The sequence below is a fragment of the Pelodiscus sinensis genome, chromosome 17 (assembly GCF_049634645.1).
Source record: "Pelodiscus sinensis isolate JC-2024 chromosome 17, ASM4963464v1, whole genome shotgun sequence".
Taxonomy (NCBI): Eukaryota; Metazoa; Chordata; order Testudines; family Trionychidae; genus Pelodiscus; species Pelodiscus sinensis.
Window position 1 is genome coordinate 1,356,712 of NC_134727.1, and position 27,901 is coordinate 1,384,612.

Below are 27,901 nucleotides of genomic sequence, written 5' to 3' on the forward strand. Positions count from 1 at the left end.
TTTTCCTTTCTCTTTTACTCCGTTCAGATTCTGTGGTTAAAATCCCGCCTGTACTGTACATCTCACCAGCGATAAAAATAAAATGAAATCCATGTTTCACTCCAATTGTACACCCGAGTCCCGATGGAGCGAGGCTATATGCGCTTTTGTCTCTGTGCTGCACCGTGTGACGGAGCAATCCCACAGCAGCCCGCTCCAAAGGATTTCCGACTTTAGCGCCTCACGGCGTTGGCCAACAGCGACACCGTGAGTCTCTGCTGGAGAACTTCAGCTCGAACGATAATATCAAAGCCTGGAGGCAGGTTCAGAGAGGGTGATGGAAATGCGTCGGAACCTTTGCATTCATTGGTCCACCCTGAGGTAGAACGAACGAAGAATTTAGGCCAGCTGACTGTTATGGGTCTCCAGGTTGTCGGTTTTCTGGTCGCAGTTCTCATGTTCTCTCGCAAAAGTGGCTTTAAAAAAAGCAGTCTGAATTTTTTATTTTTGCAAAATTTCCCTGCCCAGAATCAGGTGCTGGCACAACAAAGTAATTTCTCTTGAGAACTACCTCAAAAAATAAAATCCTTTCTGATCTCTTTCTGTGGAAAAGGCCAGATTGCGGTCCGGTGAGTTTCCTTGGTATTTAAATGACGCAAATAAGAGCAAACTTGGCCTGAAAACGTTACTTCCTTTCAAAGCGAGCGCACGATTGTCAAGGTCAAGAACACGACACTAAATAAGTAAGCACAATACATGCGCAACAGAGGAGAATGAAGCCTCTGTGAAAAAGGTTACTCGGAGTTTGTTAAAACTCCTGTAAACGGAGCCTTCCTTCCAACAAACAACTGCACCCCCTTTAAAAATACATGTTATGTTTCCCTTGTATTTATTTGTATTTGAATTGCAGTAGCGCCGGAAAGCGCGGATGAAGATCAGCATCTGTGTATAAAAGGCAGGTACACCTCATACTTGCCTGGAAGAGCTGTTATGTTACATGAACCTGAGTCATTAAGCACAGGGGAAAACTATAGAAGAGGTAACCGTGGCCAACGGCCATAAGCAAAGGAACCACTCTAATAGTAGGTGGCTTTTAGCACAAGGTTAACGTTGCGGCGCTGTGGTTCCAAATGACAGGATGGGATTAATTTATACATTATTAATTGAATCGTTAATATTTCCTGCTCCTAGAATGCATCAAATTGTTACAAAGAAAAGAAGAAAACTCTCCTGAACAAATTCCTGCCCGCCTTCGCCTCTCTTTAAACCCGCCCATATTGATACAGGAGCGTTAATATCACACGGCTGCTGACGGGTCAGTGTATTTGAACCGTTTAATAATCTGGGAAAGCAAGAGTGGCTCTTTCTGCGGACGGTGGTTAGAGAAACCTCAAGGCAAATGGAGATTTCAGCTAATGTATCATTCAGATGTCTCTCCTCTCCACACTTTTTCTCTTAAGGAGCATCCCACACTCACAAACTGTATTAACTTTAATTTACAAAATCAGTTGATTTTATTGTGCTTCAGTCTCCACACTTGATTACTCTCCTGCGCTTTCCTGAGCCTGTCTCCTTATGCTCCGCCCTCATTGCTCCAAGCAACAAGGAAGCTTTCGCAAAGTCTCCGGATTTGCAGGCTCATGGTGCAGAAGACAGGGAATGTTTAGCGAATGACAAACCACTACGTGTTTCCTGACGGCATTTCCTTTGAAAGACCGTTACAGATAACTTAAGGCAACTGAATATCCCTTGTGCATAATCAGGATTTCATTGTAATAAGAAGTTTAAACTTCTTCAGATTATTCTGTGAGTTGGGAAACATTGTGATATGTTCCGCTTTAACAATTCGCAGGGATAGGAAAATAAAAACTTCTCAAACGGATAGATGCACGAGACACCACTATAAGTAAAATACTGTAAATTAGCAGCCAAATAAATATACATATACTAGTATATTCGTTTTCACCCATTCAATGGACGCGCTCATTCAAGTTTTGAAAAGTGTGAGAGAAAAAAAAGTAGCCTTTAAATTACAAGTCAGTAATCAGGAAATACTATTGATAATTGCAGACTGTATTAAGTAAAACATTGTTAACTTCCAGGATGCTCCTATGAACTGTTGCTCAAAGAGGAATCATAACATGCAAATCATGCAAAGAGATAAGCCTTTCTGCAGCAAAATGAAACTTGGGGCTTAAGAAACTCACCTGAAGGGAGACTTGATCGACAGTATCGATATTTGAAAGGTCTCCCACTAGAAGAGGCCCAAGCTTCTCAGACGAATTCTGACCCGTGAGAGTATTTGAACAACTGACATTAGGAAACGAGGGCTGCTTTTTTCTAGAGCCCGCGGTGAGCGACGCCTCCTGGGAGTAGGAGTGGAGAAACGCTCTGACCCCATCGATGCCCACGAAGTGAGAGACGGGAACTCCGCTGAAAGTCCCACTCGAGGAGTCCAACAGCTGCGACTCGCGCCACCGCCGGAGCCGCAGGGCCACCAGCGCTATGACGAAGGTGAGGAAGACGGAGGACACGGACGCCACCGCGATCACCAGGTACAAGGTGAGGCCGGACTGCGGCTGCGCGGGAGCCGAGAGGCTGCTCAGGTCCGACAGGAGCTCGGGGATGCTGTCAGCCACCGCCACCGTGACAGTGACGGTGGCCGAGAGAGGGGGCTGCCCGTTGTCCTTCACCAGCACCACCAGGCTCTGCTTCAGGCCGTCCCTGTCCACAAAGTAGCGCGCTGTCCGCACCTCGCCGCTGTGGACTCCGACCGAGAAGAGCCCCGGCTCCGTGGCCTTCAGCAGCTGGTAGGAGAGCCAGGCGTTCTGCCCGGAGTCCGCATCCACCGCCACCACCTTGGTGACCAGGTAGCCCGGCTCGGAGGAGCGAGGGGCCAGCTCCACTCCCGTGGAGCCATCGCTGGGGGAGGCGGGGTGCAGGATGTGCGGGCTGTTGTCATTCTGGTCCAGCACCAAGAGCCTGACGGAGACATTGCTGCGGAGCGGCGGGGACCCCCCGTCCCGAGCCTGCACCCGGAACCGAAGCTCCCGCAGCTGCTCGTAGTCGAAGGAGCGCAGCGCGTACACAGCCCCGGTCTCCGAGTTAATGGAGACGGCGGAGGAGAGCGGAGCTTCGCGGCCCTCGCCCTCCAGCAGAGAGTAAGTCACTCGGGCGTTCTCCCCCCAGTCGCGGTCAGTGGCCCTCACGGAGCACACGGAGGCCCCGCTGGGGTTGTTCTCGGGGATGGACACAGTGTAGGATGTCTGGCTGAAGACGGGCGCGTTGTCGTTTATGTCCGAAAGTTGCACTGAGATGCTTGTGGTGGAGGATAACGGGGGAGTCCCGCGGTCTGTGGCTGTGACCGTCACATTGTAACCCGAGACCCGCTCCCGGTCCAGGGCTCTGTCAGTCACCAAGCTGTAGTAATTGTCCAATGTCTTCTGCAAGCGGAACGGCAGATTGGCTGCGATGGAGCACGTGACCTCTCCATTCGGGCCTGAATCCAGGTCCTGCAGGTTTATGAAGGCGATCACAGTTCCCGGCGGGCTGTCCTCACTCACTGAGCTGGTGAGGGAGGTGACTGTGATTTCCGGCAGATTGTCATTGACATCGATCACAGTAACCAGGACTTTGGACCTGGCCGAGAGGTCTCCACTGTCCTTGGCTTGAACCTCCATCTCATACGACGCAGCTTCCTCATAGTCCAGGTTCCCCGCCGTCGATATTTCTCCCGTTCTGGCGTCCACGCGGAACACCTGCGACGCTTTGTCTTTCAGTTTCCGGAGCGAGTAGGTGAGCGCCGAGTGCATCGCTTCGTCCGCGTCGGTGGCGTTCACTGTCAGCAGCAGGGACCCGACGGGCACGTTTTCCAGAACACTCACTGTATAGACCGGCTGGCTGAAAGCTGGCGCGTTGTCATTGGCGTCCAGGACAACGACGCGGACCCGCGCGGTGCCGGACCTGACGGGATCCCCCCCGTCCGTGGCTGTGAGGATTAGATCGTGAACGGCTCGTTCTTCCCGGTCCAGAGGCTTTTGCAGCACCAGGTCCAGGTGTCCGTCCGCATCGGCTCCCGCCTGCGCCTCCAGAGAGAAGTGCTCGTTGCTGCTGAGCTGATACCCCTGCAGGGAATTGGTGCCCACGTCCGGATCCTGCGCCTCCTCCAGCGGGTACCGGGTTCCCACGGCGGTTGTCTCACTGATTCTAAATTCGAATTGAGCTTCCTGGAAGCGGGGAGCATTGTCGTTAATATCCGTTATTTCAACGTCAACAGCGAAAAGTTTAGCTTTATCCTCAACCAGAACCTCAAAATGTAACAGACATTTCTCCAGCCGCCCGCAGATCTGCTCCCTGTCTATCCTTTCCGTGGGGTACAAATAACCGCTCTGGAAATTCAACGCAAAATACTGAGTCCTACCTCTGGAAACAAGGCGCACTCCGCGGCCTGAGAGCTCCCTCGTATCCAGCCCCAGGTCCTGAGCGATATTCCCCGCGAAAGCGCCTTTTGGTAGCTCCTCCGGGATGGAATAGCGAACGCGCCCAGCAAGTGCGTCCCAAACGGTAAGGAATAGGAAGCAGAAGAGGAGGCGCCCGCTGCAGTGCCGGAGCCTTTTGATAGCCGCCATCTCTCGCTGTGGGACTAGATGCCTGGGAGCCTTCTGCCAGGACTGTATCAATACAAAGCGATTGACAGAATCCCGCGGTGCGATCCCTAGTTCCTGGGTCGCGGGCTTCCCCACGGCATCTAGGGCTGCGATGCTGTATCCTGGCGGTTACGTAGTGTCTGCTGTGTCCGCTGTGTGAGCGGTTACAGCCGGGCGGGGCCGATCGCTCAGCGTCTCTCTCCCGCATTGGTGAGCAGCGACGCTCAGAGTCTCAGGAAATAACTGCAGCAGTCGCGTTTGGTCAGTGTGTTTAACCTCCAGCATCTTTAATCTCCCGTCTGTATTACTTGTTAACGAAACAAATATAGATGCAAACCTCATTTTGTCTGACCTGAGAGATACTGTGATGCTGAACTCTTCTCTACGATCCATTAATCACAAAACAAACTGGTTGCACATGGAATAAAACTTCTTCGCTTTATTCCCTCATTCTGAAACGACGCACAAACTTACTTTTGCATAATATGTCACAGTAATCCTGTATTTATACCACATTCTAATAAACAGACGACTCGTTTTAGTTTTCACGTTAATGTCTGAAGACGCATATAGTCCCATTCGCTTTCTGTCCCTGTGAACAGTTTGCTCCCTTTTCTGGCTAGAGTTAGCATCTATTTATTTGTTTATTTAGATATTAATTTAAGCATTCATCATACAGCACAAGTACCTATTCAGTGCTTTAGAGACTTTTACAAGATCTAGCTATATATTTTAGAAATGTCTGTCTGAATGAGAGTCTATTTGTCCAAGAACTTCTCCAAAACACTACCAGCTAGGAACACCACATTTGGTAGGCAGCTTCCTCTTCTCCTAATTTAAAGCAGGGCCAGGCTTTGGTTCTACCAGGAAAATGGGAAGTGTCAGGAATGGGACTGTTTTCCATTACATTCAGAGGGAGGCGGCACAGAGAGCAGGTACTAGCCTGAGAGTTGCCACAGAGGGCAATGAGCTCAGGGGAGAGCTATACCGGAAAATGACCACGTGGGACAGCTGCCCAACCAAGAGAGTGGCCAGGAGGGCTGGCTGCTCACTATCTTGCCTGCAACCAGATCAGATAAATAGCTTCCCTGCCCCAAACCCTTTCCCACTCCCTTGCCTGCAGCACCAGGAAGGTAGAGAAAAGGCCACTGGCAGTGGGAGGTGTTGGGGGGACAGAGAAGGCCCCTAGCGGCTGGGGAAGTTGGGGGGAGAGAGAAGTCACCTGGTGGTGGGGCGGAGAGAGACTTGGGGGAGAGAGAGAAGGGCCCTGCCAGCTGGAGGGAAGTGTGGGGGTGAAAAGGGCTCAGAGTGGGGGGGGGGGGGGAGGGAAGAAATCCCTGCTGGGTAGGACCGCCCCACCCTTAGCCCCTCCTCATCCTCCAACCATCACTCTCATCCCTCACACCTCCAGTCTCCTGCCTTTCCCCCTCGCCACGTTCCAAAGGCCCTGCCTTCACTCCTCCTGCCCCCTCTCCCCATCACCAGCCCCTTGCCCCAAAGGACTTAGGCAATGGCCGGTAAGTCTTCTAATACATATACGTGAACGTTCTCAAATCCACTAGTCTACCCTAATTACATTAAGATTCATGGAGGCAGAAAACTAAAATATAAACGTAACCTACCCACCAGCACAAATTCCCATCAGTCTCCCTTGGTTCCAAGCGCCCGTGAAACAAAGCACCTTTGCAGCGGGCTCCAAAGGTCAGACAATGTGGCTAGTTTGGCCCAAGTGGACTGGCAATCAGTTCCCAAGCAGAGGGCAGAGAAAGCCCTGCCAGGGGCTGTGGTGCTGCAGTGGGATGCATTTAAAGCAGTGAGTGAGACAGGGAGAGATGATCCGAAATAGATGGGCCCCCACCCATTCAGGAGTTTATAATTCAAAACCAGCCTATTGAACCCCTGCTGCCATTAGAAACAAATATGCAGCCATTGCTGAGCTGACTACAGTAATTACTCATTTCACACATGCCTGCTTAACACGTTTTCACAAGAGCATGATTTTATTTTTAGGGAACGTTTTTCAAATAAAACAACAGTCCCCAAAATAACACGAAAATAATAATCAAGTGGAAGAATACTTCGCCTGGCGGTATAAGTTGGTGAAAACAGTGGTAATATGCATGAGCGGATGAATACACTGGTCACAGCACTCCTCCGCTTACTCACTGTTTATCTTTGTGTTTTAACAAACCACAGCGATTTGTGTTGCTAGTTATCTTGTGTTGCTAAATATCTAATGCTGACAAAAATTGACTTTGCTCTGAAACGCAAACCTGAAACGCAACCCCCACCTTTTCCATTATTTTAATGAGAAAATTGACCCCGCATAGCACGAACATTTTCAGAAATGCATCTATAGTGTTAAATGAGGAATTACTGTATCCCGTCAGAGAGCAATAGAAAATGTGAATATCACACGAATATCACATACCTGTTGTTTACGTGTTTCGTCGATATGTAAACTAGGATATTTTAAAATGTTATTCCTTGTGGGTAGCCCAGGATATATCCCAGATTGCTTTGTTTCTGGAATGTCAACTCTGAATGGTGAGTTCATTCTCATAGACCAATGAAGAGAAGGACGTCAGGAGGCTAGACCCGAAACGTGACCATCCAATATCTACTTTACTGTTCCAATTTTGGCTTTAGTTTTTATAAACTTGTTTTGAAGGCATCTGTGTGGCGGTTGTGTTATGTATGTGCTACCTAATTCTGTGAAATTTTAAAATTACAGTGTTGTAATAGAGTTGTCTTCTAAAAATTGATTGAAAACCCAAGAGCAAAAGATCAGGAATTAAAACCCACGAGTAACTGGTTATCCACACAACCATTAACATAGGAATAAAACTACCGATACAGTTTCTCTCGTCAGCGCAATATATTTTGTGCTTTATCAACTTGATACCAATTCAATATTGCAAAACACGAGCAATATCAATGATATTTATATCAATAAAAGCCCGTATAAAACTGGCTGTTGAGAGAATTACTATTTTCAATTAATCAGGTTTAACATTAAATGATTGCCCTTGATTTGCCAGTGCTAAAACATAGAAGAACACAAGCAACATGCAAGCGCGTTAGCACAGGGGCTCACCTTCCCAACGCTGTCAGGCTCAGACTTTTGCTCTACAGAAGCCGAGCTCCTACTGCTGGTGAGAAACATCTGGGAGATGTCACTGGCAAAGATAATCTCTCCCATTCCGTTCTGGCCGTTTGGTTTCAGAGAGTTAGAGTTGTTCCTTCCGGAGTCTGCGGCTAAACACAGGTTGTAGCTGTACGGCAAAGTCCCCTCGCAGTGGCCTGGTGGGAATCCGGGACCCGCCTTGGAATAATCGGAACCCAAACATCGCAAACCTGAGCAATTCGCAGCCTTTCCCAATCTCATCGCAATGGCCAGTGTCACCGTCAGGAGGAAGAGAAACGAGACCAAGGCCAAGGCCAACACCAAGTAGAACTGCAAATCAGACTGCGGCGCCGACTCAGCCGACCGGTCGCTCATTTCCGGGAGAGCCTCTTGGAAGTTCTCGGCGAACGCCAGGCTCAGAGTCACGGTGGCGGAGAGAGGCGGCTGCCCGTTATCCTTCACCAGGGCGACCAGCCGGTGCTTCACCGCATCTCTGTCCGCAAAGGCGCGGGCGGTCCGGATCTCCCCGCTGTGCAGCCCCAGCCGGAAGAGCGCCGGCTCCGTGGTCTGCAGCACATGGTAGGAGAGCCAGGCGTTGTGTCCCGAGTCCGCATCCACCGCCACCACCTTCGTCACCAGATAACCCGCCTCGGCAGAGCGAGGGACCATCTCGAACACGGCCGAGCCCTCGGTCTCGAGCGAGGGATACAGGATACTAGGGGCGTTGTCGTTCCGATCCAGGATAAACACGCTGACGGTGACGTTGCTGCTGAGAGGCGGCGACCCGCCGTCTTGGGCCTTCACTTGCAGCTCGAACGCCCGGAACTGCTCGTAGTCGAAGGAGCGCTGCGCGTACAGCGCTCCAGTCTGGGAGTTGATGGACACATAGGAGGAGACAGGCAGCTCCTGGATGCTGCTGCGCAGAATCGAGTAAGTGACCCGGGCGTTGCCGTCCAGATCCCGGTCTGAGGCTTTGACGCTCAAAATGGAGGCCCCCGAGGGGTTGTTCTCGGGCACGTAGGCGCTGTAGGAAGGTTTCTCGAAGACAGGGGCGTTGTCATTGACATCCGAGATCTGCAAGAGGATGGTTTTCTGGGTGGAGAGCGGGGGGGAGCCCTTGTCTGTGGCCGTGATTGTGATGTTGTACTCCGGGGCCCGCTCCCTGTCCAGGGGGCTGTCAGTCAGCAGCTTGTAGTAGTTATTGGAGGAGGACACTATTTTAAAAGGCAAGTTGTTTGGAAGGTGAACGGTGACTTTTCCATTTTCTCCTGCATCTCTGTCACGGGCTCTTATAAGAGCGATCACTGTGCCGGGCTCTGAGTCTTCGGGGATAAGACTAGAAACGGATGTCAGGGTAACTTCAGGGGCGTTGTCGTTCTCGTCCAAAATTTCTATTTGAACTTTAGAATGACCAGTCAGGTTACCCCCATCCCGGGCTTCTATGCTCATGATATATTTAGTCATCTCTTCAAAATCCAGAGACTCTCTATTTGTTATCTTCCCATTTGCTGCATCTATTTTGAATAATTGCAGGATGTTTTTGGGTGTATTACTGAAGGAGTATCTGATTTCCCCATATAATCCTTCATCCTTGTCCATGGCTTTCACTTGTATCACTATGGAGTCCCTGGGTAGATTTTCATTTATTCTGACTTTATAGGTCTCTTCAGTGAATACTGGGGGGTTGTCGTTGGCATCTATGATTTTAATGTTAATCTGAGCGGTCCCGGATCTCACAGGGTCCCCCCCATCCACAGCCGTCAAGATCAATTTATGAGAACTTTGTTGCTCCCGATCCAAAGGCCTGTCTAAAACTAATTCTGCGTATTTGTCGCCATCTGCACTCTCCTTCACCGCCAGGGTAAAATACTGATTTGGGCGGAGTTGGTAATTCTGCACTGAGTTCACTCCAACATCTGGATCTTGTGCCGGTTCCAGTGGGAAGCGCGCCCCCGGCAGTGTAAATTCATTGATCTCTAACACAAGGACATTTTTGTCGAAGCTCGGGGCGTTATCATTAATGTCCTGAATTGCTACATCCATGTTGTAAACATTCAGAGGGTTTTCCACCACCGTTTCGAATGTCAGCACACAAAGCGGAGTCTCCCCGCAGATCTCCTCCCGGTCTATGCGGCCATTCACATACAAGTCGCCATTTTTCCCATTCACACTGAAGTGCTGCTGTTCCGAACTGACACGGAGCCTCCGCAGCGGCAGCTCCCTCAGCTCCAGCCCCAGATCCTGGGCGAGGTTCCCCACGAGGGAGCCTTTGGCCATTTCCTCGGGGATCGAGTAGCGAGTCTGCTCCGGGGCCGCGCGGCAGAAGAGCAAAGAGAGTAAGGAGGGATATAAAAGTACTTGCCGTGTGACTGCCCGGCCGCTCGGTCTCTGCCTGTTTTCCATCCCGTTCTCTCTTCTTTTTCTTATTTATCCTCCCCCCGAGTCTGCGCTTTAAGTCCCGGTGAGCACGTCAGACTCCGCGGGGCTGGCGAGTAAATCCAAGGAGCCTCTTAGTCCAATTTTGCTCGCCAGAGCCGAGCCGCGCGGTGTCTCTGCACCGAGCTGCGTGTCGGTTCGTGCAATAGCTCAGCGAGCAGTCGCAGCTCTAGCTGGTGCAGTAGCTCTCCGGCTCTGCGCTGGCCGACAGCGCCACGCTGCGTCTCGGTACAGAACTGCAACTGGCCGATCCCGTTAAACAGTTCCTGGCGAACCCTTTCCTTCCTCGAACGCCCTCTGATAGCCAGTCCTGTGGATCAGAAGCAGCTAAAGTTTGAACGAACGGGCAAATACTGCAGCGAGAGACACGCCCACTCCCCTCTGTTTCCTGTGAGTTTTGTGTGTTCAGTGACAAGACCGATTGATTAAGAATAAAGGGGTCATTTCTTATATTTCCAAGAACGAAAAATTTCAGTCTGGAAACCCAAACCCACAGAACAAAGCTTCTCTGAACTTCTGCAATCTGTGACACATTTGTCCTTCTTCCACACCTGGAGCCTGATTTTAATCTTAGTTACAGCAATGCACAGACAGGGGAACTCATCTAAAGTGAAGAATGCAAGAGAGAATACAGTGCTGTAAGAATCATGGGATCCGAGTTACACAGTGCCTTTGCCTGTTCCTGGCCTAATTTCTGTTATCCCCATCTCAGTTTCCCCATTGGTAACTGGAAGAGAGGGTTCCCGCAAATCCTCTTGTTTGGACCAGTCAGGTCCCAAGGGTGCTGGACTAGGGAGGTCCAATCTGTATTTCTTTTTTGTATGTGTTTATCTGCTTTAACCTTTAACCTTATAAATAACTCCTTTGTTTCCTTTTCCTATTTAATAACTCTTCATAGAGTTTGTTATACCATTGATTACAGTATTGTCTTTGGTGTGAGATCTAAGGTGTAACTGACCTGGGGTAAGCTCACATGGGTGATGATAGATCAGTGGACTCAAGGGGACCATCCAGGATGCCATGTTAATGATGTCATGGTGACTGCAGAGTTTCCACTTGATAACTGCTTGAGAAAATCCAAGTACAGAATTCATTACCTATTTGTGATTTGTGACCTGCTTCCTTACTGTCCTCCTTGGGGTTGGTACCCACACTCTTAAGTCATTGCAGGCAGTTACACTGACATAGCTGAAAAGATTCACATACCACAGGTCAATTAGGTTATGGATCATAACCCAGAGCTGTTCCAGTTTAAACCTGGTATTGAGAGTTTTAAAGGTTAAAGAATAGACTGAGCCACAGTCCTAAGAGAGTCATAAGGGGAAAGACCTTGAATACGTATCTTTGCAGAATGGAATATCATTTAAAAGGAAATCCTCAGATCAGGAGTTGAGAGTTTTGCTCACAAATTTTGACTGTGTGCCAAAGGAAGGAGAGCACATGGAGTATGATCAACAGGCCTCTCCCACATGTCACAGGGGGCACCATTATGATAGAACTGGTTGGACTTTAGCACCTGAGAGCCAAGGGACCAGAGAATGGTCACAGAATTGTGGATCAGGCAGGGGGAAGCAGCCAAGTCAGCTTAGGAGAAGCTACGCCACAGACACTTGGAAGGAATAACACCAATCAACGCTAGTGAAGAAGTGGAAGGCGCATGTATGAAGCTGATAGAAGCTCAAGCAATGCAATTAAAAATACCAGAGCAGCAAAATGGGCCACTGTCTACAGTCAAGCCCTAAGATACAACTACATTTGTTCCAATTCTTTAGACAAACATCTACAGGATCTTTATCAAGCTTTCTTAAAACTACAGTAACCACCTGGAGAAGTGAACAAAAAGACTGATAAAGCCAGTCAGCTACCCAGAAGTAACCTTCTACAGGACAGACCCAACAAAGAAAGCAACAGAATGCCACTAGTCATTACGTACAGCCCCACATCATCAAGGATCTAGAACCCATCACAGAAGACAATTACACACTTTCACAGACTTTGGGAGACAGGCCAGTCCTTACTTACAATGTCAGGCAAATACTCACCACCAACTTCACACCCCACAACAGACACAATAATCTAGGAACTGATCCCTGCAACAAACCCTCTTGCCAACTCTGTCCATGCATCTGCCCCAGTGACACCATCACAGGACCTCACCACATCAATTATCCTATCGAAGGCTCATTCACGTGCACATCTACTAATGTAATACATGCCATCGTGTGCTGACATTATTCCATCTATTTGGCATATATTCTTTGTTCCTAGAAAGATGGTTTGCATTTGATTGTATTAAAATAAACGCTGTTCAATACATCCATCATAGGAACAGTCCACATGCTCCTATATCAGTTGCCTGTCTTCCATGTTATTTACCATTTTACCAATCTGAAGTATCCATAAGCCCAGACCCATTCCTGGCACTTCCTGTTTTCCAGGCATAACCCTGACCTTGCTTTAAGTTGGGGTAAGAGGAAGCCAAAGGGGAGCAGAGAAAGTAAATGTAGGCAGGGCCTAAGGAGGTGTCTATGGAGTCCAGCTACCTTCCACACTGTCCACATTTTAAGAACATAGTAAAAGCCAACACCCATAACTTGGTACATACATCACACAAGAATATTGATAACTGAGTTATTAGTTTTCCAGTCATATATCACACACCACCTTTTGGGTATATGTCATAACAGTGTGCTAGGTGTATTGAGTACATCAGGCCTAACCAGAGTTGCTGACACAAAACAGAGAACCACCAATGGGCCTCTGCTCCACGATACTGTAAAAAAACAAGATAAGTTTAAAACATATTTTCTTATTTTTGCCACATCACACAGACATGCTTTACTATGGGGTGAGGTTTCATGGTACTTTAGGGAAACAGGTTTTCTGTTGAGGGAAGTTTAGTAAGGTTCAAAAATCTGGTGTAAAGGAAAGTTATATTCAACTTTTAATACATAGCAGTTCCCATTAATCAAATAACTCTTAGCTTCAGTTATACATTCTATAACCTATTTTATCTTTCACATAGTTATAATTAGTAAACACAAGTGATCATATATTTGGGATTTTTCTGTAGATTTCTCTATTCATTGCGGGATATAAGTAATACCAATTACAAATTAAGAAGTATGTTTCTAGGTGAACAATGCCTTCCATTATGTTACAAATATAATTGTTATTCATATTTCAATATATTTATAGTATTACAAGCCATGTAAAGATGCATGTGGATACAAAACTAAAGTGCCCACTTTAAAACACAGCTGAGCAAATGGATTCTATTATTAAAATGCCAAAATGATATATATTACATTTCCAAATGTAGGTTATAGAGAACCTATCTATTTCAGCATATATCTGTCTGTCTGTGAGTCCATCTGTCTGTGCATCTGAGAGTCCATTTGTTCAAGACCTCATCCTAAACCATAAGAGCCAGGACCACCAAATTTGGTATCTAGCACCCTCTTACCCTAACTTAAACCAAGGTCAGGGGTTGGCTGTGCCTACAAAAAAGGAAGCACCAGGAAAAGTACTATTTCCCATAACATGAAAAGGGAGGGGGCAGAGAGCGGAGGGATGTGAAAAGGAGGGACACAGAGAGAAGTGATGTGAGACTGAGAGAGGCCATTGGGGGCAGCTGCAGCACAAGGAGAGTGGCCAACAGAGTTTGGGCTCCACCATCTTGCCTGCCAGCACACTCATCAGGATCCCTCTTCCCCAAACCTGGAGCCTGCCCCCGTGGAGATCCTGCAAACGGGGGGGGGGGGGGGGGATTGCTAAAGGGGGCAACCTTCCCCAGCCAGCCTAGAGGCCACTGGGAAGCAGCTGGAGGGAGGAGCAGCTGGCAGGGGCACAGCCTCTTAAGACAACCTGAAGGCGATGGATGGGGGTGCTGAAGGCTGGGGGCAGCCCTTGGAGCCTGGCCAGCCACCTGGAGTGCCCTACAAACAGGCTGCAGGGGACCACTGAAGCTCATAGCCCCCAAAGCATCCCCCCAGACCAGCTGCAGGGCTGGGTGAGAGCTGCAGACTGGAGCCAGCAGAACACCCTGCACAAAGGCTGCAGGACTGGAAGGCCACTTCCTGAAGCAAAGCCCCCCAGAGCAGCTGCAGACAGGGGAGGGGTACTAAGAGTACAGGAGCTGACCTCTCTTAGAGAAGATGCAGGCTGGAGGGAGCAGCAGAAGACCAGGGCCTGCACGTCTAACAGAGTGCAGGACCCAGACTCCCCACACACCCTGCAAGCACACAGACCTACCTCTAACCCACTGTCCCAGGCTCTGGAGGCTGATGCCTTGTCCATTACAACACTGGAACCCACCTCACCTCCCTACTTTCAGCTGATGCCATCTCCAGCCATGGGCAAGCTGCTGGTGGCTGCCCTACTGGTCCCAGGACCAGGTATGGGTGGGACCTGTGAACCCAGTCTCCTGAGACCTGCACCACCCACCTGCCTCAACATAGGCCACCACCTTCCCCCTGTCCTAAGCCAGGCACTCCCTACCTCTTCTTACCGCAACCAACACTCCACCCTTCATTTTTCGTCAGTTTTTAAAAACACAGTACTTGAAATAAAGCATGTGCAAATTTACTTCCCTTCCCGCCCTCCAAAAAAAAAAAAAAAAAAAAAAAAAGACTTCAGTACAAGACTGCAGGAAGACCGGGTACATCTGCTAGAATAAGATAATGCATCAGCCAACGGTAATGAACTCACGATCATCTCTGTTTCTCATATGGAAAAGCAACACCGGGAATACCAATCAGCTTCGGAGTAACACTTCCACCGTCGGGCATGCACATGCCAAACCTCATCATGGAAAGAGAAAGACTCACCTGAAGTAAGGGCTGATCCCCTTTGCTCACACTCAGGTCATCCGACATCAGGACCGGTTCATTTTTCTTTTCAATTGATTGACATGTACTTGAACAGGTTAACTTTGGCAGGGTAAACTGGCACTTCCCGGAGCCCGCGGTGAGCGACGCCTCCTGGGAGTAGGAGTGGAGAAACGCTCTGACCCCATCGATGCCCACGAAGTGCGAGACGGGAACTCCGCTGAAAGTCCCACTCGAGGAGTCCAACAGCTGCGACTCGCGCCACCGCCGCAGCCGCAGGGCCACCAGCGCTATGACGAAGGTGAGGAAGACGCAGGACACGGACGCCACCGCGATCACCAGGTACAAGGTGAGGCCGGACTGCGGCTGCGCGGGAGCCGAGAGGCTGCTCAGGTCCGACAGGAGCTCGGGGATGCTGTCAGCCACCGCCACCGTGACAGTGACGGTGGCCGAGAGAGGGGGCTGCCCGTTGTCCTTCACCAGCACCACCAGGCTCTGCTTCAGGCCGTCCCTGTCCACAAAGTAGCGCGCTGTCCGCACCTCGCCGCTGTGGACTCCGACCGAGAAGAGCCCCGGCTCCGTGGCCTTCAGCAGTTGGTAGGAGAGCCAGGCGTTCTGCCCGGAGTCCGCATCCACCGCCACCACCTTGGTGACCAGGTAGCCCGGCTCGGAGGAGCGAGGGGCCAGCTCCACTCCCGTGGAGCCATCGCTGGGGGAGGCGGGGTGCAGGATGTGCGGGCTGTTGTCATTCTGGTCCAGCACCAAGAGCCTGACGGAGACATTGCTGCGGAGCGGCGGGGACCCCCCGTCCCGAGCCTGCACCCGGAACCGAAGCTCCCGCAGCTGCTCGTAGTCGAAGGAGCGCAGCGCGTACACAGCCCCGGTCTCCGAGTTAATGGAGACGGCGGAGGAGAGCGGAGCTTCGCGGCCCTCGCCCTCCAGCAGAGAGTAAGTCACTCGGGCGTTCTCCCCCCAGTCGCGGTCAGTGGCCCTCACGGAGCACACGGAGGCCCCGCTGGGGTTGTTCTCGGGGATGGACACAGTGTAGGATGTCTGGCTGAAGATGGGCGCGTTGTCGTTTATGTCCGAAAGTTGCACTGAGATGCTTGTGGTGGAGGATAACGGGGGAGTCCCGCGGTCTGTGGCTGTGACCGTCACATTGTAACCCGAGACCCGCTCCCGGTCCAGGGCTCTGTCAGTCACCAAGCTGTAGTAATTGTCCAATGTCTTCTGCAAGCGGAACGGCAGATTGGCTGCGATGGAGCACGTGACCTCTCCATTCCGACCTGAATCTTCATCTCTGATGTTCAGTAGCGCAATCAGTGTTCCAGGCGGGCTGTCCTCCCTGACTGAGCTGAAGAGAGATGTCATTGTGATGGTGGGAACGTTATCATTGACATCGATCACAGTAACCAGGACTTTGGACCTGGCCGAGAGGTCTCCACTGTCCTTGGCTTGAACCTCCATCTCATACGACGCAGCTTCCTCATAGTCCAGGTTCCCCGCCGTCGATATTTCTCCCGTTCTGGCGTCCACGCGGAACACCTGCGACGCTTTGTCTTTCAGTTTCCGGAGCGAGTAGGTGAGCGCCGAGTGCATCGCTTCGTCCGGGTCGGTGGCGTTCACTGTCAGCAGCAGGGACCCGACGGGCACGTTTTCCAGAACACTCACTGTATAGACCGGCTGGCTGAAAGCTGGCGCGTTGTCATTGGCGTCCAGGACAACGACGCGGACCCGCGCGGTGCCGGACCTGACGGGATCCCCCCCGTCCGTGGCTGTGAGGATTAGATCGTGAACGGCTCGTTCTTCCCGGTCCAGAGGCTTTTGCAGCACCAGGTCCAGGTGTCCGTCCGCATCGGCTCCCGCCTGCGCCTCCAGAGAGAAGTGCTCGTTGCTGCTGAGCTGATACCCCTGCAGGGAATTGGTGCCCACGTCCGGATCCTGCGCCTCCTCCAGCGGGTACCGGGTTCCCACGGCGGTTAACTCACTGATTCTAAATTCGAATTGAGCTTCCTGGAAGCGGGGCGCATTGTCGTTAATATCCGTTATTTCAACGTCCACTATGACAAGCCTCACTTTATCCTCAACAAGAACCTCTAGATGCAACAGACACCTCTCTAGCTGGCCACATATTTGCTCTCTGTCCATTCTCTCTGTGGCGATTAAATGGCCGCTCTTAAGATTCAGAGCAAAATAGGGAGTCCTACCTGTGGAAACAATACGGACTCCGCTGTCTGGGAGCTCCTGTAGATCCAGTCCCAGATCCTTTAGGAGATTTCCCACGAAAGAGCCTTTCTGCATTTCCTCAGGAATCGAGTAGCGAATTTCCCCAGCCACTGTCTGCCAAGCGATAAGCAAAGCAAAGCAGACCAGAGACCGCCCTGGTGCGCTGCCCAGCCCGGCTTTAGCCGCCATTTCCAGATCTCTGAACTAGAAATCGCAGAATCGCAATCCCCGGCGCCGAAACGTTTATTGGTCTGGTTTTGGAGATACTAGTTCAAGTAACAATTCGCTGCGGGTTTCATTCCTGCAGCCGTGAATGTGAAGGCTCCGTTCTAGTGTCCTAGCGCTCTGAGCTGCGGCTGGGCTAGGCTGGGTCTCTGACTGCATTTCTCCGCTCACTGGTGCACAGCGGCATCCAGAGTCTCAATCCATAACTGCAACAGCGCCGATAAATATTTTGAAAATTGTCTTTCAATAGGTACTTTTGACCGGTTCCATATGCGTTAGGGAATCCTCTAACTACGTAATAAACGTGCAAATATGTCTACGCCAGATGGCGTACTTAGTATTAACTATACCCCCATCATGATGTAGTAATTTCATACAAATGTGTTAAACGAGCGAAACTATTCCGCTCTCTCCCTCCGCTTCAGACTGGGGATAACTCACAACTATGTTTCATACTAGGAACAGGTCAAATCATTCCAATTTACACATTTCACATATGAATGCGTAAGGAACATTCTTTCATTCTCTTTCCATAGATATTTTTCTCCCCTCTTTTGAGATTGCACCATTAATGTATTTACTTTTCATTCGTATGTTATTTTTTCACCAGAACAAAAATGTATTTGCACTGCTCTAAGAAATTTTGCACATATAAAATTCAGTGTAAGCAAAAGCAAATCCAGCAGGATCTACTACCCCCGGAAAGGAAGACTCATATTCCTAGGAAATTAAAATATCTATAAGAAGACCATAAGAATGGCCATATTGGGTCACACCAAAGTCCATCTAGCCCATTGTCCTCTCTGCGGACAGCGGCCAATGCCATATGCCGCAGTGGGAGTGAACAGAACAGGTAATCCTAACGTGATCCCTTTCCCGTAATCCATTCCCAGCCTCTAACCAAGCCTAAAGACAAATTCCTACCTATTCTGGCTAAGAAGTATTAATCTATAATGCTTCACATTCCTCACCAACAAGGTTCTTTCTTAAGAGCTCCTGAAAACTTTTTGTTGCATGCCCTAAAGATCATCAGATTTGGAGGTTGATACAGGTTTGCAAGGGGAAGGACATTTACAGAAAAATACCCTGACGTCATCGTCCCTCCCCTTTCTCTAATTTACCCTGTTGTGACTCCAGTTCCAGTGCTTTCGCCTTTTCCAGTTAAGCCAGCACATCACACTCTCATTGCAGGAGAAATGATCTCTCATGTAAACTGGTCTCAAGTAACAGGAATGCGTAGTTGATTTTGAGCACCTTAAGCTCCACTTAGAAATCAAAAGACAGGCAATGCAGATAATGGAAAAAGGAAACGTTTGTCGCTAGTTGCTTTGTTTTAGATGGCTTATTAAGGCTCTAATACTCTGACAGGGGTGAACAGAAGGAAAAAGAGCGAAACAAAGGCAGGAATGAGAGGGAGAGCAAACTGTAAGAGCCCAGAAATTAAACTACTATCCTAGAACCATATTTTAATGTTTAGGGAAATATTTAATCACGTGATCAGAACATTTGTCTATGTATGTAACAATACTTATTTCTGTTTCACTTTATTGTCCCATGCAATAAAGTGGATGAGGCACATTCTTTATGGTTGCATTCTGATTAATGCCCATTCCAAGTCAAAGGGCGAGGAAGATAAGATAACATGGAAATAGTAATGTATCAAAAAGAGACATATGCATTCAAACTCCTTAGTGATACCGTATCTCCTTTGCACTAATAGTGCATCTTGACATACCACACTCATTAGGAAGTCAATGGTTTTTAATTTCTCCCAGCAATTAACATGGTAACAGCACATGAAACCATTTATTTAAAAAGAGGTCTTAACTGAAGACAAGTGTCATTATATAAAATAAAATAAAAACTATAAAATGCATTAATAAGATAATTACTCAAGCAAGAATCATATATATAGCAGCCCAGTGTCTGTAATGCTGAAATGCTGGCTGTTCTCTCTGGGGGGTGTTGTTGCCTGAAATGCTGGCTGTTCCCTCTGGGCAGCCATGCTGCATGCCAAGTGCAGGGCCCAAATGGCTGCTTGTGCCACTTGCTCCCCTGTGGCAGCTCCGCTGAGCAGTGCAGAAGTTGACTGAGCAGCACAGAAGTCAGCCGAACACCACGGCAGGAGGTGAAAGGGGACAAGGCGGTGACGTGCGGTGTGACAGCAGCTCCAGGCCCTGCCCCTGGGCATGAACATCATCACCCCACCCCCCTTTGCCTCCCGCCACAGTACTCGCTGACTTCTGCACTGCTCAGCCAGGTCGCTGCATGGGAGCAAGTGGCACAAGTGACCGTTTTGGCTCCACACCCCTCATGCAGCATGGGGAGTGCAGCATTTGGGCTCCAAGTCCTGAGTGAGAGGCAGGAGGGGGAGGAGAAGAGAAAGAGAGAGACAGAGAGAGAGGCAGGAGGCAGAGGAGAGCTGAGGGGGGGGGGGGGAGGCAGGAGGAGAAGGAGAGCCAGAAAAAGAGAGACTGAGGGAGACCCAGGAGGCTCAGGAGAGAAGATAGATGTGGAGGAGAGACCTGAAAATCCCGTTTTATGAAGGGCTAATTGGCTAGTTTATAATAAATAGCACAGTGCTAAGACGGTCAAGCCAGCTATTTTGGGCAGAATTTGAACGGTTTCAAAACATAGACACCCTAGCGCACCAAAACAGAAACTCACCGTAAGGCTCGCATCAGTCTCACGGGCAGAATTACCGTTCACAGGCAGCATTCCCGAGTTGTCTCTGCAAACAATATTCTCCTCTGAGAAGTTCTGAACAGTTGATTTTAGGACACTAAACGTCTTAATTCCGGAGTCTGCGGCTAAACACAGGTTGTAGCTGTACGGCAAAGTCCCCTCGCAGTAGCCTGGTGGGAATCCGGGACCCGCCTTGGAATAATCGGAACCCAAACATCGCAAACCTGAGCAATTCGCAGCCTTTCGCAATCTCACCGCAATGGCCAGTGTCACCGTCAGGAGGAAGAGAAACGAGACCAAGGCCAAGGCCAACACCAAGTAGAACTGCAAATCAGACTGCGGCGCCGACTCAGCCGACCGGTCGCTCATTTCCGGAAGAGCCTCTTGGAAGTTCTCGGCGAACACCAGGCTCAGAGTCACGGTGGCGGAGAGAGGCGGCTGCCCGTTGTCCTTCACCAGGGCGACCAGCCGGTGCTTCACCGCATCTCTGTCCGAAAAGGCGCGCGCGGTCCGGATCTCCCCGCTGTGCAGCCCCAGCCGGAAGAGCGCCGGCTCCGTGGCCTGCAGCACATGGTAGGAGAGCCAGGCGTTGTGTCCCGAGTCCGCATCCACCGCCACCACCTTTGTCACCAGATAACCCGCCTCGGCCGAGCGAGGGACCATCTCGAACACGGCCGAGCCCTCGGTCTCGAGCGAGGGATACAGGATACGAGGGGCGTTGTCGTTCCGATCCAGGATAAACACGCTGACGGTGACGTTGCTGCTGAGAGGCGGCGACCCGCCGTCTTGGGCCTTCACTTGCAGCTCGAACGCCCGGAACTGCTCGTAGTCGAAGGAGCGCTGCGCGTACAGCGCTCCAGTCTGGGAGTTGATGGACACGTAGGAGGAGACAGGCAGCTCCTGGATGCTGCTGCGCAGGATGGCGTAAGTGACCCGGGCGTTGCCGTCCAGATCCCGGTCTGAGGCTTTGACACTGAAAATGGAGGCCCCCGAGGGGTTGTTCTCGGGCACGTAGGCGCTGTAGGAAGGTTTCTCGAAGACAGGGGCGTTGTCATTGATATCCGAGATCTGTAAGAGGATGGTTTTCTGGGTGGAGAGCGGGGGGGAGCCCTTGTCTGTAGCCGTGATTGTGATGTTGTACTCCGGGGCCCGCTCCCTGTCCAGGGGTAGGTCAGTGACTATTTTATAGTAGTTAGCAGAGGAGGACACTATTTTAAAAGGCAAAGTGTTTTCAATGTGACAGGTGACGTCTCCATTATCTGCAGCATCCAGGTCACGAACTTTAATGAGAGCGGTCACTGTGCCTGGAAGTGCGTCTTCTGGGATGGGGCTGGACACGGATGTGAGCGTCACTTCCGGGGCGTTGTCGTTCTCATCAAGAATTTCGATCTGAACTTTGCAGTGAGCAGCTTGTCCTCCGCCATCCCTGGCTTCCACGCGCATGGTGTGTGTGTTTGCTTTCTCAAAATCCAGGGTCCCTGTATTTGTAATTCTTCCATCCACAGGATCTAAATTAAATAGTTTACGAGCATTCTCTTTAATGTTGCTAAAAGTGTATGTGATTTGCGCATTCAGCCCTTCGTCCTGGTCTGTGGCTTTCACCTGAAGCACCAGGGAGCCCGTTGGCAGATTTTCTCTTACGCTGACTTTGTAGGTCTCTTCAGTAAATAGAGGGGGGTTGTCATTACTGTCAGTAACATTGATCCTAATCTGAACGGTCCCGGTTCTCACCGGGTCTCCCCCGTCCACGGCCGTCAGGATCAAGTGATAAGAGTTTTGCTTTTCCCGATCCAAAGGCTTTTCCAAAATTAACTCGGCATATTTGTTTTCATCTGGACTCTCCTTCAGTGACAGGATAAAATGCGGGTTCTTGCTGAGCTGGTAACTCCGCAGTGAGTTGACCCCAACGTCTGGGTCGTGCGCAGATTCTAGAGGAAATCGGGCACCCGGCAGTGCGGATTCAATAATTTCCAGATCGATGTTGTCTGTCTTGAAGCGCGGGGCGTTATCATTAATGTCCTGGATCGCTACAGTCACCTGGAAAACATTCAGAGGGTTTTCCACCACCGTTTCCAGCGTCAGCACACAAAGGGGAGTCTCCCCGCAGATCTCCTCCCGGTCTATGCGGCCATTCACAGACAAGTCCCCGTTCTCCCCATTCACACTGAAGTGCTGCTGTTCCGAACTGACACGGAGCCTCCGCAGCGGCAGCTCCCTCAGCTCCAGCCCCAGATCCTGGGCGAGGTTTCCCACGAGGGAGCCTTTGGCCATTTCCTCGGGGATCGAGTAGCGAGTCAGCTCCGGGGCCGCGCGGCAGAACAAAGGGAAGAAGCAGGAGAGGAGCAGTACTTGCCGTGGGGCCGCCCGGCCCGGCGCCCGGCGCCTGGTCTCCATCCGGTGCACTTCCACGTACGCTCTCTTCTATATTTCGTGCAAAACAGCGCTTACAAATCCGGATATATGGTCTATACCCCAAGTAATGAAGAGAAAACTCATTCGGCTTCTGAGGCTAATTGAGCACCAGGGTCCGGAGTGAGGCGTTCTCCGAGCCGGCAGCGTTTCTCTGCGTTGTTTTCCCTGTGATTTGTGCTGTATTACCGAGAAATTCCGCTGCTGCAGTCTGTAAGAGACCTCTGGCTGGAGCTCCGCGCCGCGTTGGCCAGCAGCGACACTCTGAGCTCAGCCGGAGAACTGCAGCTCGCAGCACTAAAGACGTAATAAATCTACTGTGTGTAATGTAAATGTGATAACATTATTCTCAATCCAGTCAGTTCTTGAACTGGGTCTTAAACGGTTCGTCCGAACACCCAATAATAATAATGCTGCTCTATAATTTATAGCAGCATTCTCTTTTGTATTTATCAACGTTGATTTGCTTCCAAATTAAGTGTAATCCTTATGTTTTATTATTGCATTTCCTCCCAAGAGCCAGGCCCCCGCCTCTGAAGACAGAGCTGCCTCCTGGAATAGCACAGAGGTAAGGGTAGCAGAACCGCAGCCCCCCCCCCCCCCCAATAACCTGCTGATCTCTCCTCTACAACTCTTCCGTGAGTCAGCCCCTGCACAATTCCTAGAAGGTGACATTTCAGATTGAAATAACCGAAATCATTACATTTACATTTTAAAAAAATTGACCGAACTGGACGTGAATTTGGTAGGAACAACCATGGCCAGGGGAGTGAACGAGTCACTTAAATAGTTCCTCTAATTTAGATGTATCCTGGAGAGAGCCTTGAAAGTCAGTACAAGTACTCTGAATTTGATTTGCAATTGAATAGGCAGCCAGCGTGTCATTGGGATGATGGGTTCAAGTTGATTTCCTTTCCTGAGAGTACCTGTGTTAACTATTTATCGTTTTAAAGGGCACTTTGGTTTTAAATACAGATAATTGCGGTTGATTCTGAGGTTACAAATTCATCTGTCTCTGTGGCTAAATCTTGCTACTTCCTGTTGGATGCAGCAATTGGGCTGGGCAAAGATAGCAAGAAAGTTTTTTTTTTATCGTCGTTCACTGCTATTTGGAAACCTAGGCGTATAGAAAAGTCTAGCAGGCTCGTGAGGGCACATAATGTCTTTACACTCGTAAGACAGGACGTGAAGTATTGATGCATTCTAGCCAGGTGTCACAGGGGCTTCTGTAACCCACAGACCTTATGCCCCCTGTAGTATCCTCAGACCACTACAGTCTTAGTCAACAGCCAGATAGCTTTTAGCTCATGTGACAGGGGCTCTTACACTAAGATGCAGAGTTCCTAGATTCAATTCCAACAGGCGTTCCACTCCCTTTACCTACTATCAATATTTTATTATCACCAGATGTAACGTCACTTAACATAAATGAGCCAAATTATGAGAAAATGGCTGTCATGCTTTCTGTCCCTAAAGAAAACTGCGAATGTCTGGGCCTTGAAATGACATGAACAAATGTAAAATACATTTTCTTGCTCTAAGTAATTTTTTATGCAAAGGTTTTTCAAAGTTGGCTTTAAAGATATTTCCCTCCTCCACTGTAATGTTGTACCAAAAAAGAGGCGCCTCACCCTGAATATACAAACTTTGGTAGATCGAACGATATTTTATTTTATTCCCTCACAAATACTGTAACACAAAAGTTAGTAACTTGAACAGGATTCGAATAGAAGCCGCTTTCAGAAGAGTATTCGGTGTTAGAAAAATACGGATTCCTTAGGAATTCCGGTTGAATTCTTGATAAAAACCCATTCTAGAACGTTACAATGAATTGTGTTTCTTCGGCTCGCGCCCTAACAAAGACGGTTTTTAAAATATGAACTGGAGTATGACACACTTGAATAACAAAAACATCACAGTTTCATCTCCTATTGTTGTATGACTGATTCTAATTAGATTCTAATTCTTCCTTTTCCGACTATTTACGGAATTCCGAACGGAAATCACTACCAAGATCACAGAAAGACACAACAGCAGGATTTCCCCGAGTGTTCGCTCTGCACAAGAGCGGCTACCAGTACCCACTGAATAAAACTGTAATTTGATCCGTGAAAACGTTTAAAAAAACAACCAAGGAAAACTTACCCGACCAAATGCCTCCTTCCCCTCATTATTCTTCAAGTTCTCTGCAATTAAGAGGTCTTCCGCATTCTCATCAATCGGCCGATTAGTGAGGGTATTTGAATAGTTTAATTCTGACTGGGTACACTGACTCTTCCCGGAGCCAGCGCTGAGCGACGCCTCCTGGGAGTAGGAGTGGAGAAACGCTCTGACCCCATCGATGCCCACGAAGTGCGAGACGGGAACTCCGCCGAAAGTCCCACTCGAGGAGTCCAACAGCTGCGACTCGCGCCACCGCCGGAGCCGCAGGGCCACCAGCGCTATGACGAAGGTGAGGAAGACGCAGGACACGGACGCCACCGCGATCACCAGGTACAAGGTGAGGCCGGACTGCGGCTGCGCGGGAGCCGAGAGGCTGCTCAGGTCCGACAGGAGCTCGGGGATGCTGTCAGCCACCGCCACCGTGACAGTGACGGTGGCCGAGAGAGGGGGCTGCCCGTTGTCCTTCACCAGCACCACCAGGCTCTGCTTCAGGCCGTCCCTGTCCACAAAGTAGCGCGCTGTCCGCACCTCGCCGCTGTGGACTCCGACCGAGAAGAGCCCCGGCTCCGTGGCCTTCAGCAGCTGGTAGGAGAGCCAGGCGTTCTGCCCGGAGTCCGCATCCACCGCCACCACCTTGGTGACCAGGTAGCCCGGCTCGGAGGAGCGAGGGGCCAGCTCCACTCCCGTGGAGCCATCGCTGGGGGAGGCGGGGTGCAGGATGTGCGGGCTGTTGTCATTCTGGTCCAGCACCAAGAGCCTGACGGAGACATTGCTGCGGAGCGGCGGGGACCCCCCGTCCCGAGCCTGCACCCGGAACCGAAGCTCCCGCAGCTGCTCGTAGTCGAAGGAGCGCAGCGCGTACACAGCCCCGGTCTCCGAGTTAATGGACACGGCGGAGGAGAGCGGAGCTTCGCGGCCCTCGCCCTCCAGCAGAGAGTAAGTCACTCGGGCGTTCTCCCCCGAGTCGCGGTCAGTGGCCCTCACGGAGCACACGGAGGCCCCGCTGGGGTTGTTCTCGGGGATGGACACAGTGTAGGATGTCTGGCTGAAGATGGGCGCGTTGTCGTTTATGTCCGAAAGTTGCACTGAGATGCTTGTGGTGGAGGATAACGGGGGAGTCCCGCGGTCTGTGGCTGTGACCGTCACATTGTAACCCGAGACCCGCTCCCGGTCCAGGGCTCTGTCAGTCACCAAGCTGTAGTAATTGTCCAATGTCTTCTGCAAGCGGAACGGCAGATTGGCTGCGATGGAGCATGTGACCTCTCCATTCGGGCCTGAATCTCGATCGTGGAAATTGAAGAGGGCGATCACAGTTCCCGGCGGGCTGTCCTCACTCACTGAGCTGGTGAGGGAGGTGACTGTGATTTCCGGCACATTGTCATTGACATCGATCACAGTAACCAGGACTTTGGACCTGGCCGAGAGGTCTCCACTGTCCTTGGCTTGAACCTCCATCTCATACGACGCAGCTTCCTCATAGTCCAGGTTCCCCGCCGTCGATATTTCTCCCGTTCTGGCGTCCACGCGGAACACCTGCGACGCTTTGTCTTTCAGTTTCCGGAGCGAGTAGGTGAGCGCCGAGTGCATCGCTTCGTCCGGGTCGGTGGCGTTCACTGTCAGCAGCAGGGACCCGACGGGCACGTTTTCCAGAACACTCACTGTATAGACCGGCTGGCTGAAAGCTGGCGCGTTGTCATTGGCGTCCAGGACAACGACGCGGACCCGCGCGGTGCCGGACCTGACGGGATCCCCCCCGTCCGTGGCTGTGAGGATTAGATCGTGAACGGCTCGTTCTTCCCGGTCCAGAGGCTTTTGCAGCACCAGGTCCAGGTGTCCGTCCGCATCGGCTCCCGCCTGCGCCTCCAGAGAGAAGTGCTCGTTGCTGCTGAGCTGATACCCCTGCAGGGAATTGGTGCCCACGTCCGGATCCTGCGCCTCCTCCAGCGGGTACCGGGTTCCCACGGCGGTTGTCTCACTGATTCTAAATTCGAATTGAGCTTCCTGGAAGTGGGGAGCATTGTCGTTAATATCCGTTATTTCAACGTCAACTCCGAAAACCTTCATTGTGTCCTCTACTATAATTTCAAAATGTAGGAGGCACGTCGCCATCTGGCCACAGATCTGCTCCCTGTCTGCTCTTTCCGCGCAATACAAATGGCCGCTTCTCAGATTCAGAGTAAAATATTGAGTCCTACCTCTGCCAACAAGGCGCACTCCGCGGCCTGCGAGCTCCTTTAGGTCCAGCCCCAGGTCCTGAGCGATATTCCCCACGAAAGCGCCTTTCGGCAGCTCCTCGGCAATCGAATATCGAATCTGTCCAGAAACTGCCTCCCAAACCCGGAGCAATATGAGGCAGAGCAGAGCTCGTCCTTTGTTTCCCCGCAGCATGTTTATATTTGCCATTTCCTACTCCAAGCAGGCATCTGAAATTGAACCAGCAGGCAGCGTTTGGAAACAGACAATCTTCCTTTTTCTGGGTTCTAATCCAAGCCGAGTGAGGGGGATTTATTCGGCGGTGCTGGAGTTAGAAGATAATTTGACTCCTGTTCTGTGCTGTGAAACAGAGACTGGTCTGTCTGCTTGATTTCTCCTTGCATTCCTCTCCTCCAGTGGTGAACAGCGGCGCTCACAGTCTTAACTAATAATTGCATGTGATGAGATAAATGAGGCTGATTTTCTGTGTGTGCCAGTTAATTTTTCAGCACTGCATATACTTTTGATATCCTAATAAAAGTATATTTTAAAACTGAGCACAGAAAGCAAAACTCTATACTGTTAAAAGTAATTACCAGAACACAGGATGGATTTCTGAGTGGAGAACGGGGGTGCCTTTGTCTCTGGTTGTCACTGGAGTATACTCCAATGACCTTTCTCTGCCCAAAGGTGTTCTCTGTGACCATCTTATAATAATTATTCGTAAAGGATATTATTTGATACATTTGACCTTTATTTGGCATTTGACCTTTCCGTTTTCTCCTGCATCCTGGACAGATACACGAATCAGAGCTATCCTGTCCAAGAGAGACTTGGGCTGGATTCTGATGCAGATATCAGCGATGGGAAGGGAGGAGTGATGGATTCTCCTTCTGATTATCAATAACCACTCCAAATGGCTGTGGGCAGCCATTTCCCCTCTGTTTTTGGCTTCCCAAGATGTATGTATTCGACCTTCTTCC

General features: G+C 50.3%; 2 protein-coding genes across 2 annotated transcripts; both read right to left on the reverse strand.

Annotated features, from left to right (window-relative positions):
• Positions 1-212: 212 nt before the first annotated feature.
• Positions 213-4,607, reverse strand: LOC102443971 (protocadherin gamma-A12). The gene is made up of 3 exons (XM_075900725.1): positions 2,187-4,607; positions 849-921; positions 213-355 (listed from the first exon to the last, which is right to left on the reverse strand). The coding sequence occupies exons 1-3, from the start codon at positions 4,605-4,607 to the stop codon at positions 213-215; spliced, it is 2,637 nt and encodes an 878-aa protein (XP_075756840.1).
• Positions 4,608-7,668: 3,061 nt separating this feature from the next.
• On the reverse strand, positions 7,669-10,029 carry LOC142818771 (protocadherin gamma-B2-like). Its single transcript, XM_075900726.1, has one exon. The coding sequence runs from the start codon at positions 10,027-10,029 to the stop codon at positions 7,669-7,671; it is 2,361 nt and encodes a 786-aa protein (XP_075756841.1).
• Between the last annotated feature and the right edge of the window lie 17,872 nt (positions 10,030-27,901).

Excerpts from the sequence above, each read along its gene's own strand:
- LOC102443971 (XM_075900725.1), bottom strand. The coding sequence starts at position 4,607 with ATGGCGGCTATCAAAAGGCTCCGGCACTGCAGCGGGCGCCTCCTCTTC. Across the intron at positions 922-2,186 it reads TCGATCAAGTCTCCCTTCAG|ATGCTGATCTTCATCCGCGC; the intron begins GTGAGTTTCTTA and ends TTTTATACACAG. Across the intron at positions 356-848 it reads ATACAAGGGAAACATAACAT|GGTGGACCAATGAATGCAAA; the intron begins GTATTTTTAAAG and ends GTTCTACCTCAG.
- LOC142818771 (XM_075900726.1), bottom strand. The coding sequence starts at position 10,029 with ATGGCCAAAGGCTCCCTCGTGGGGAACCTCGCCCAGGATCTGGGGCTG.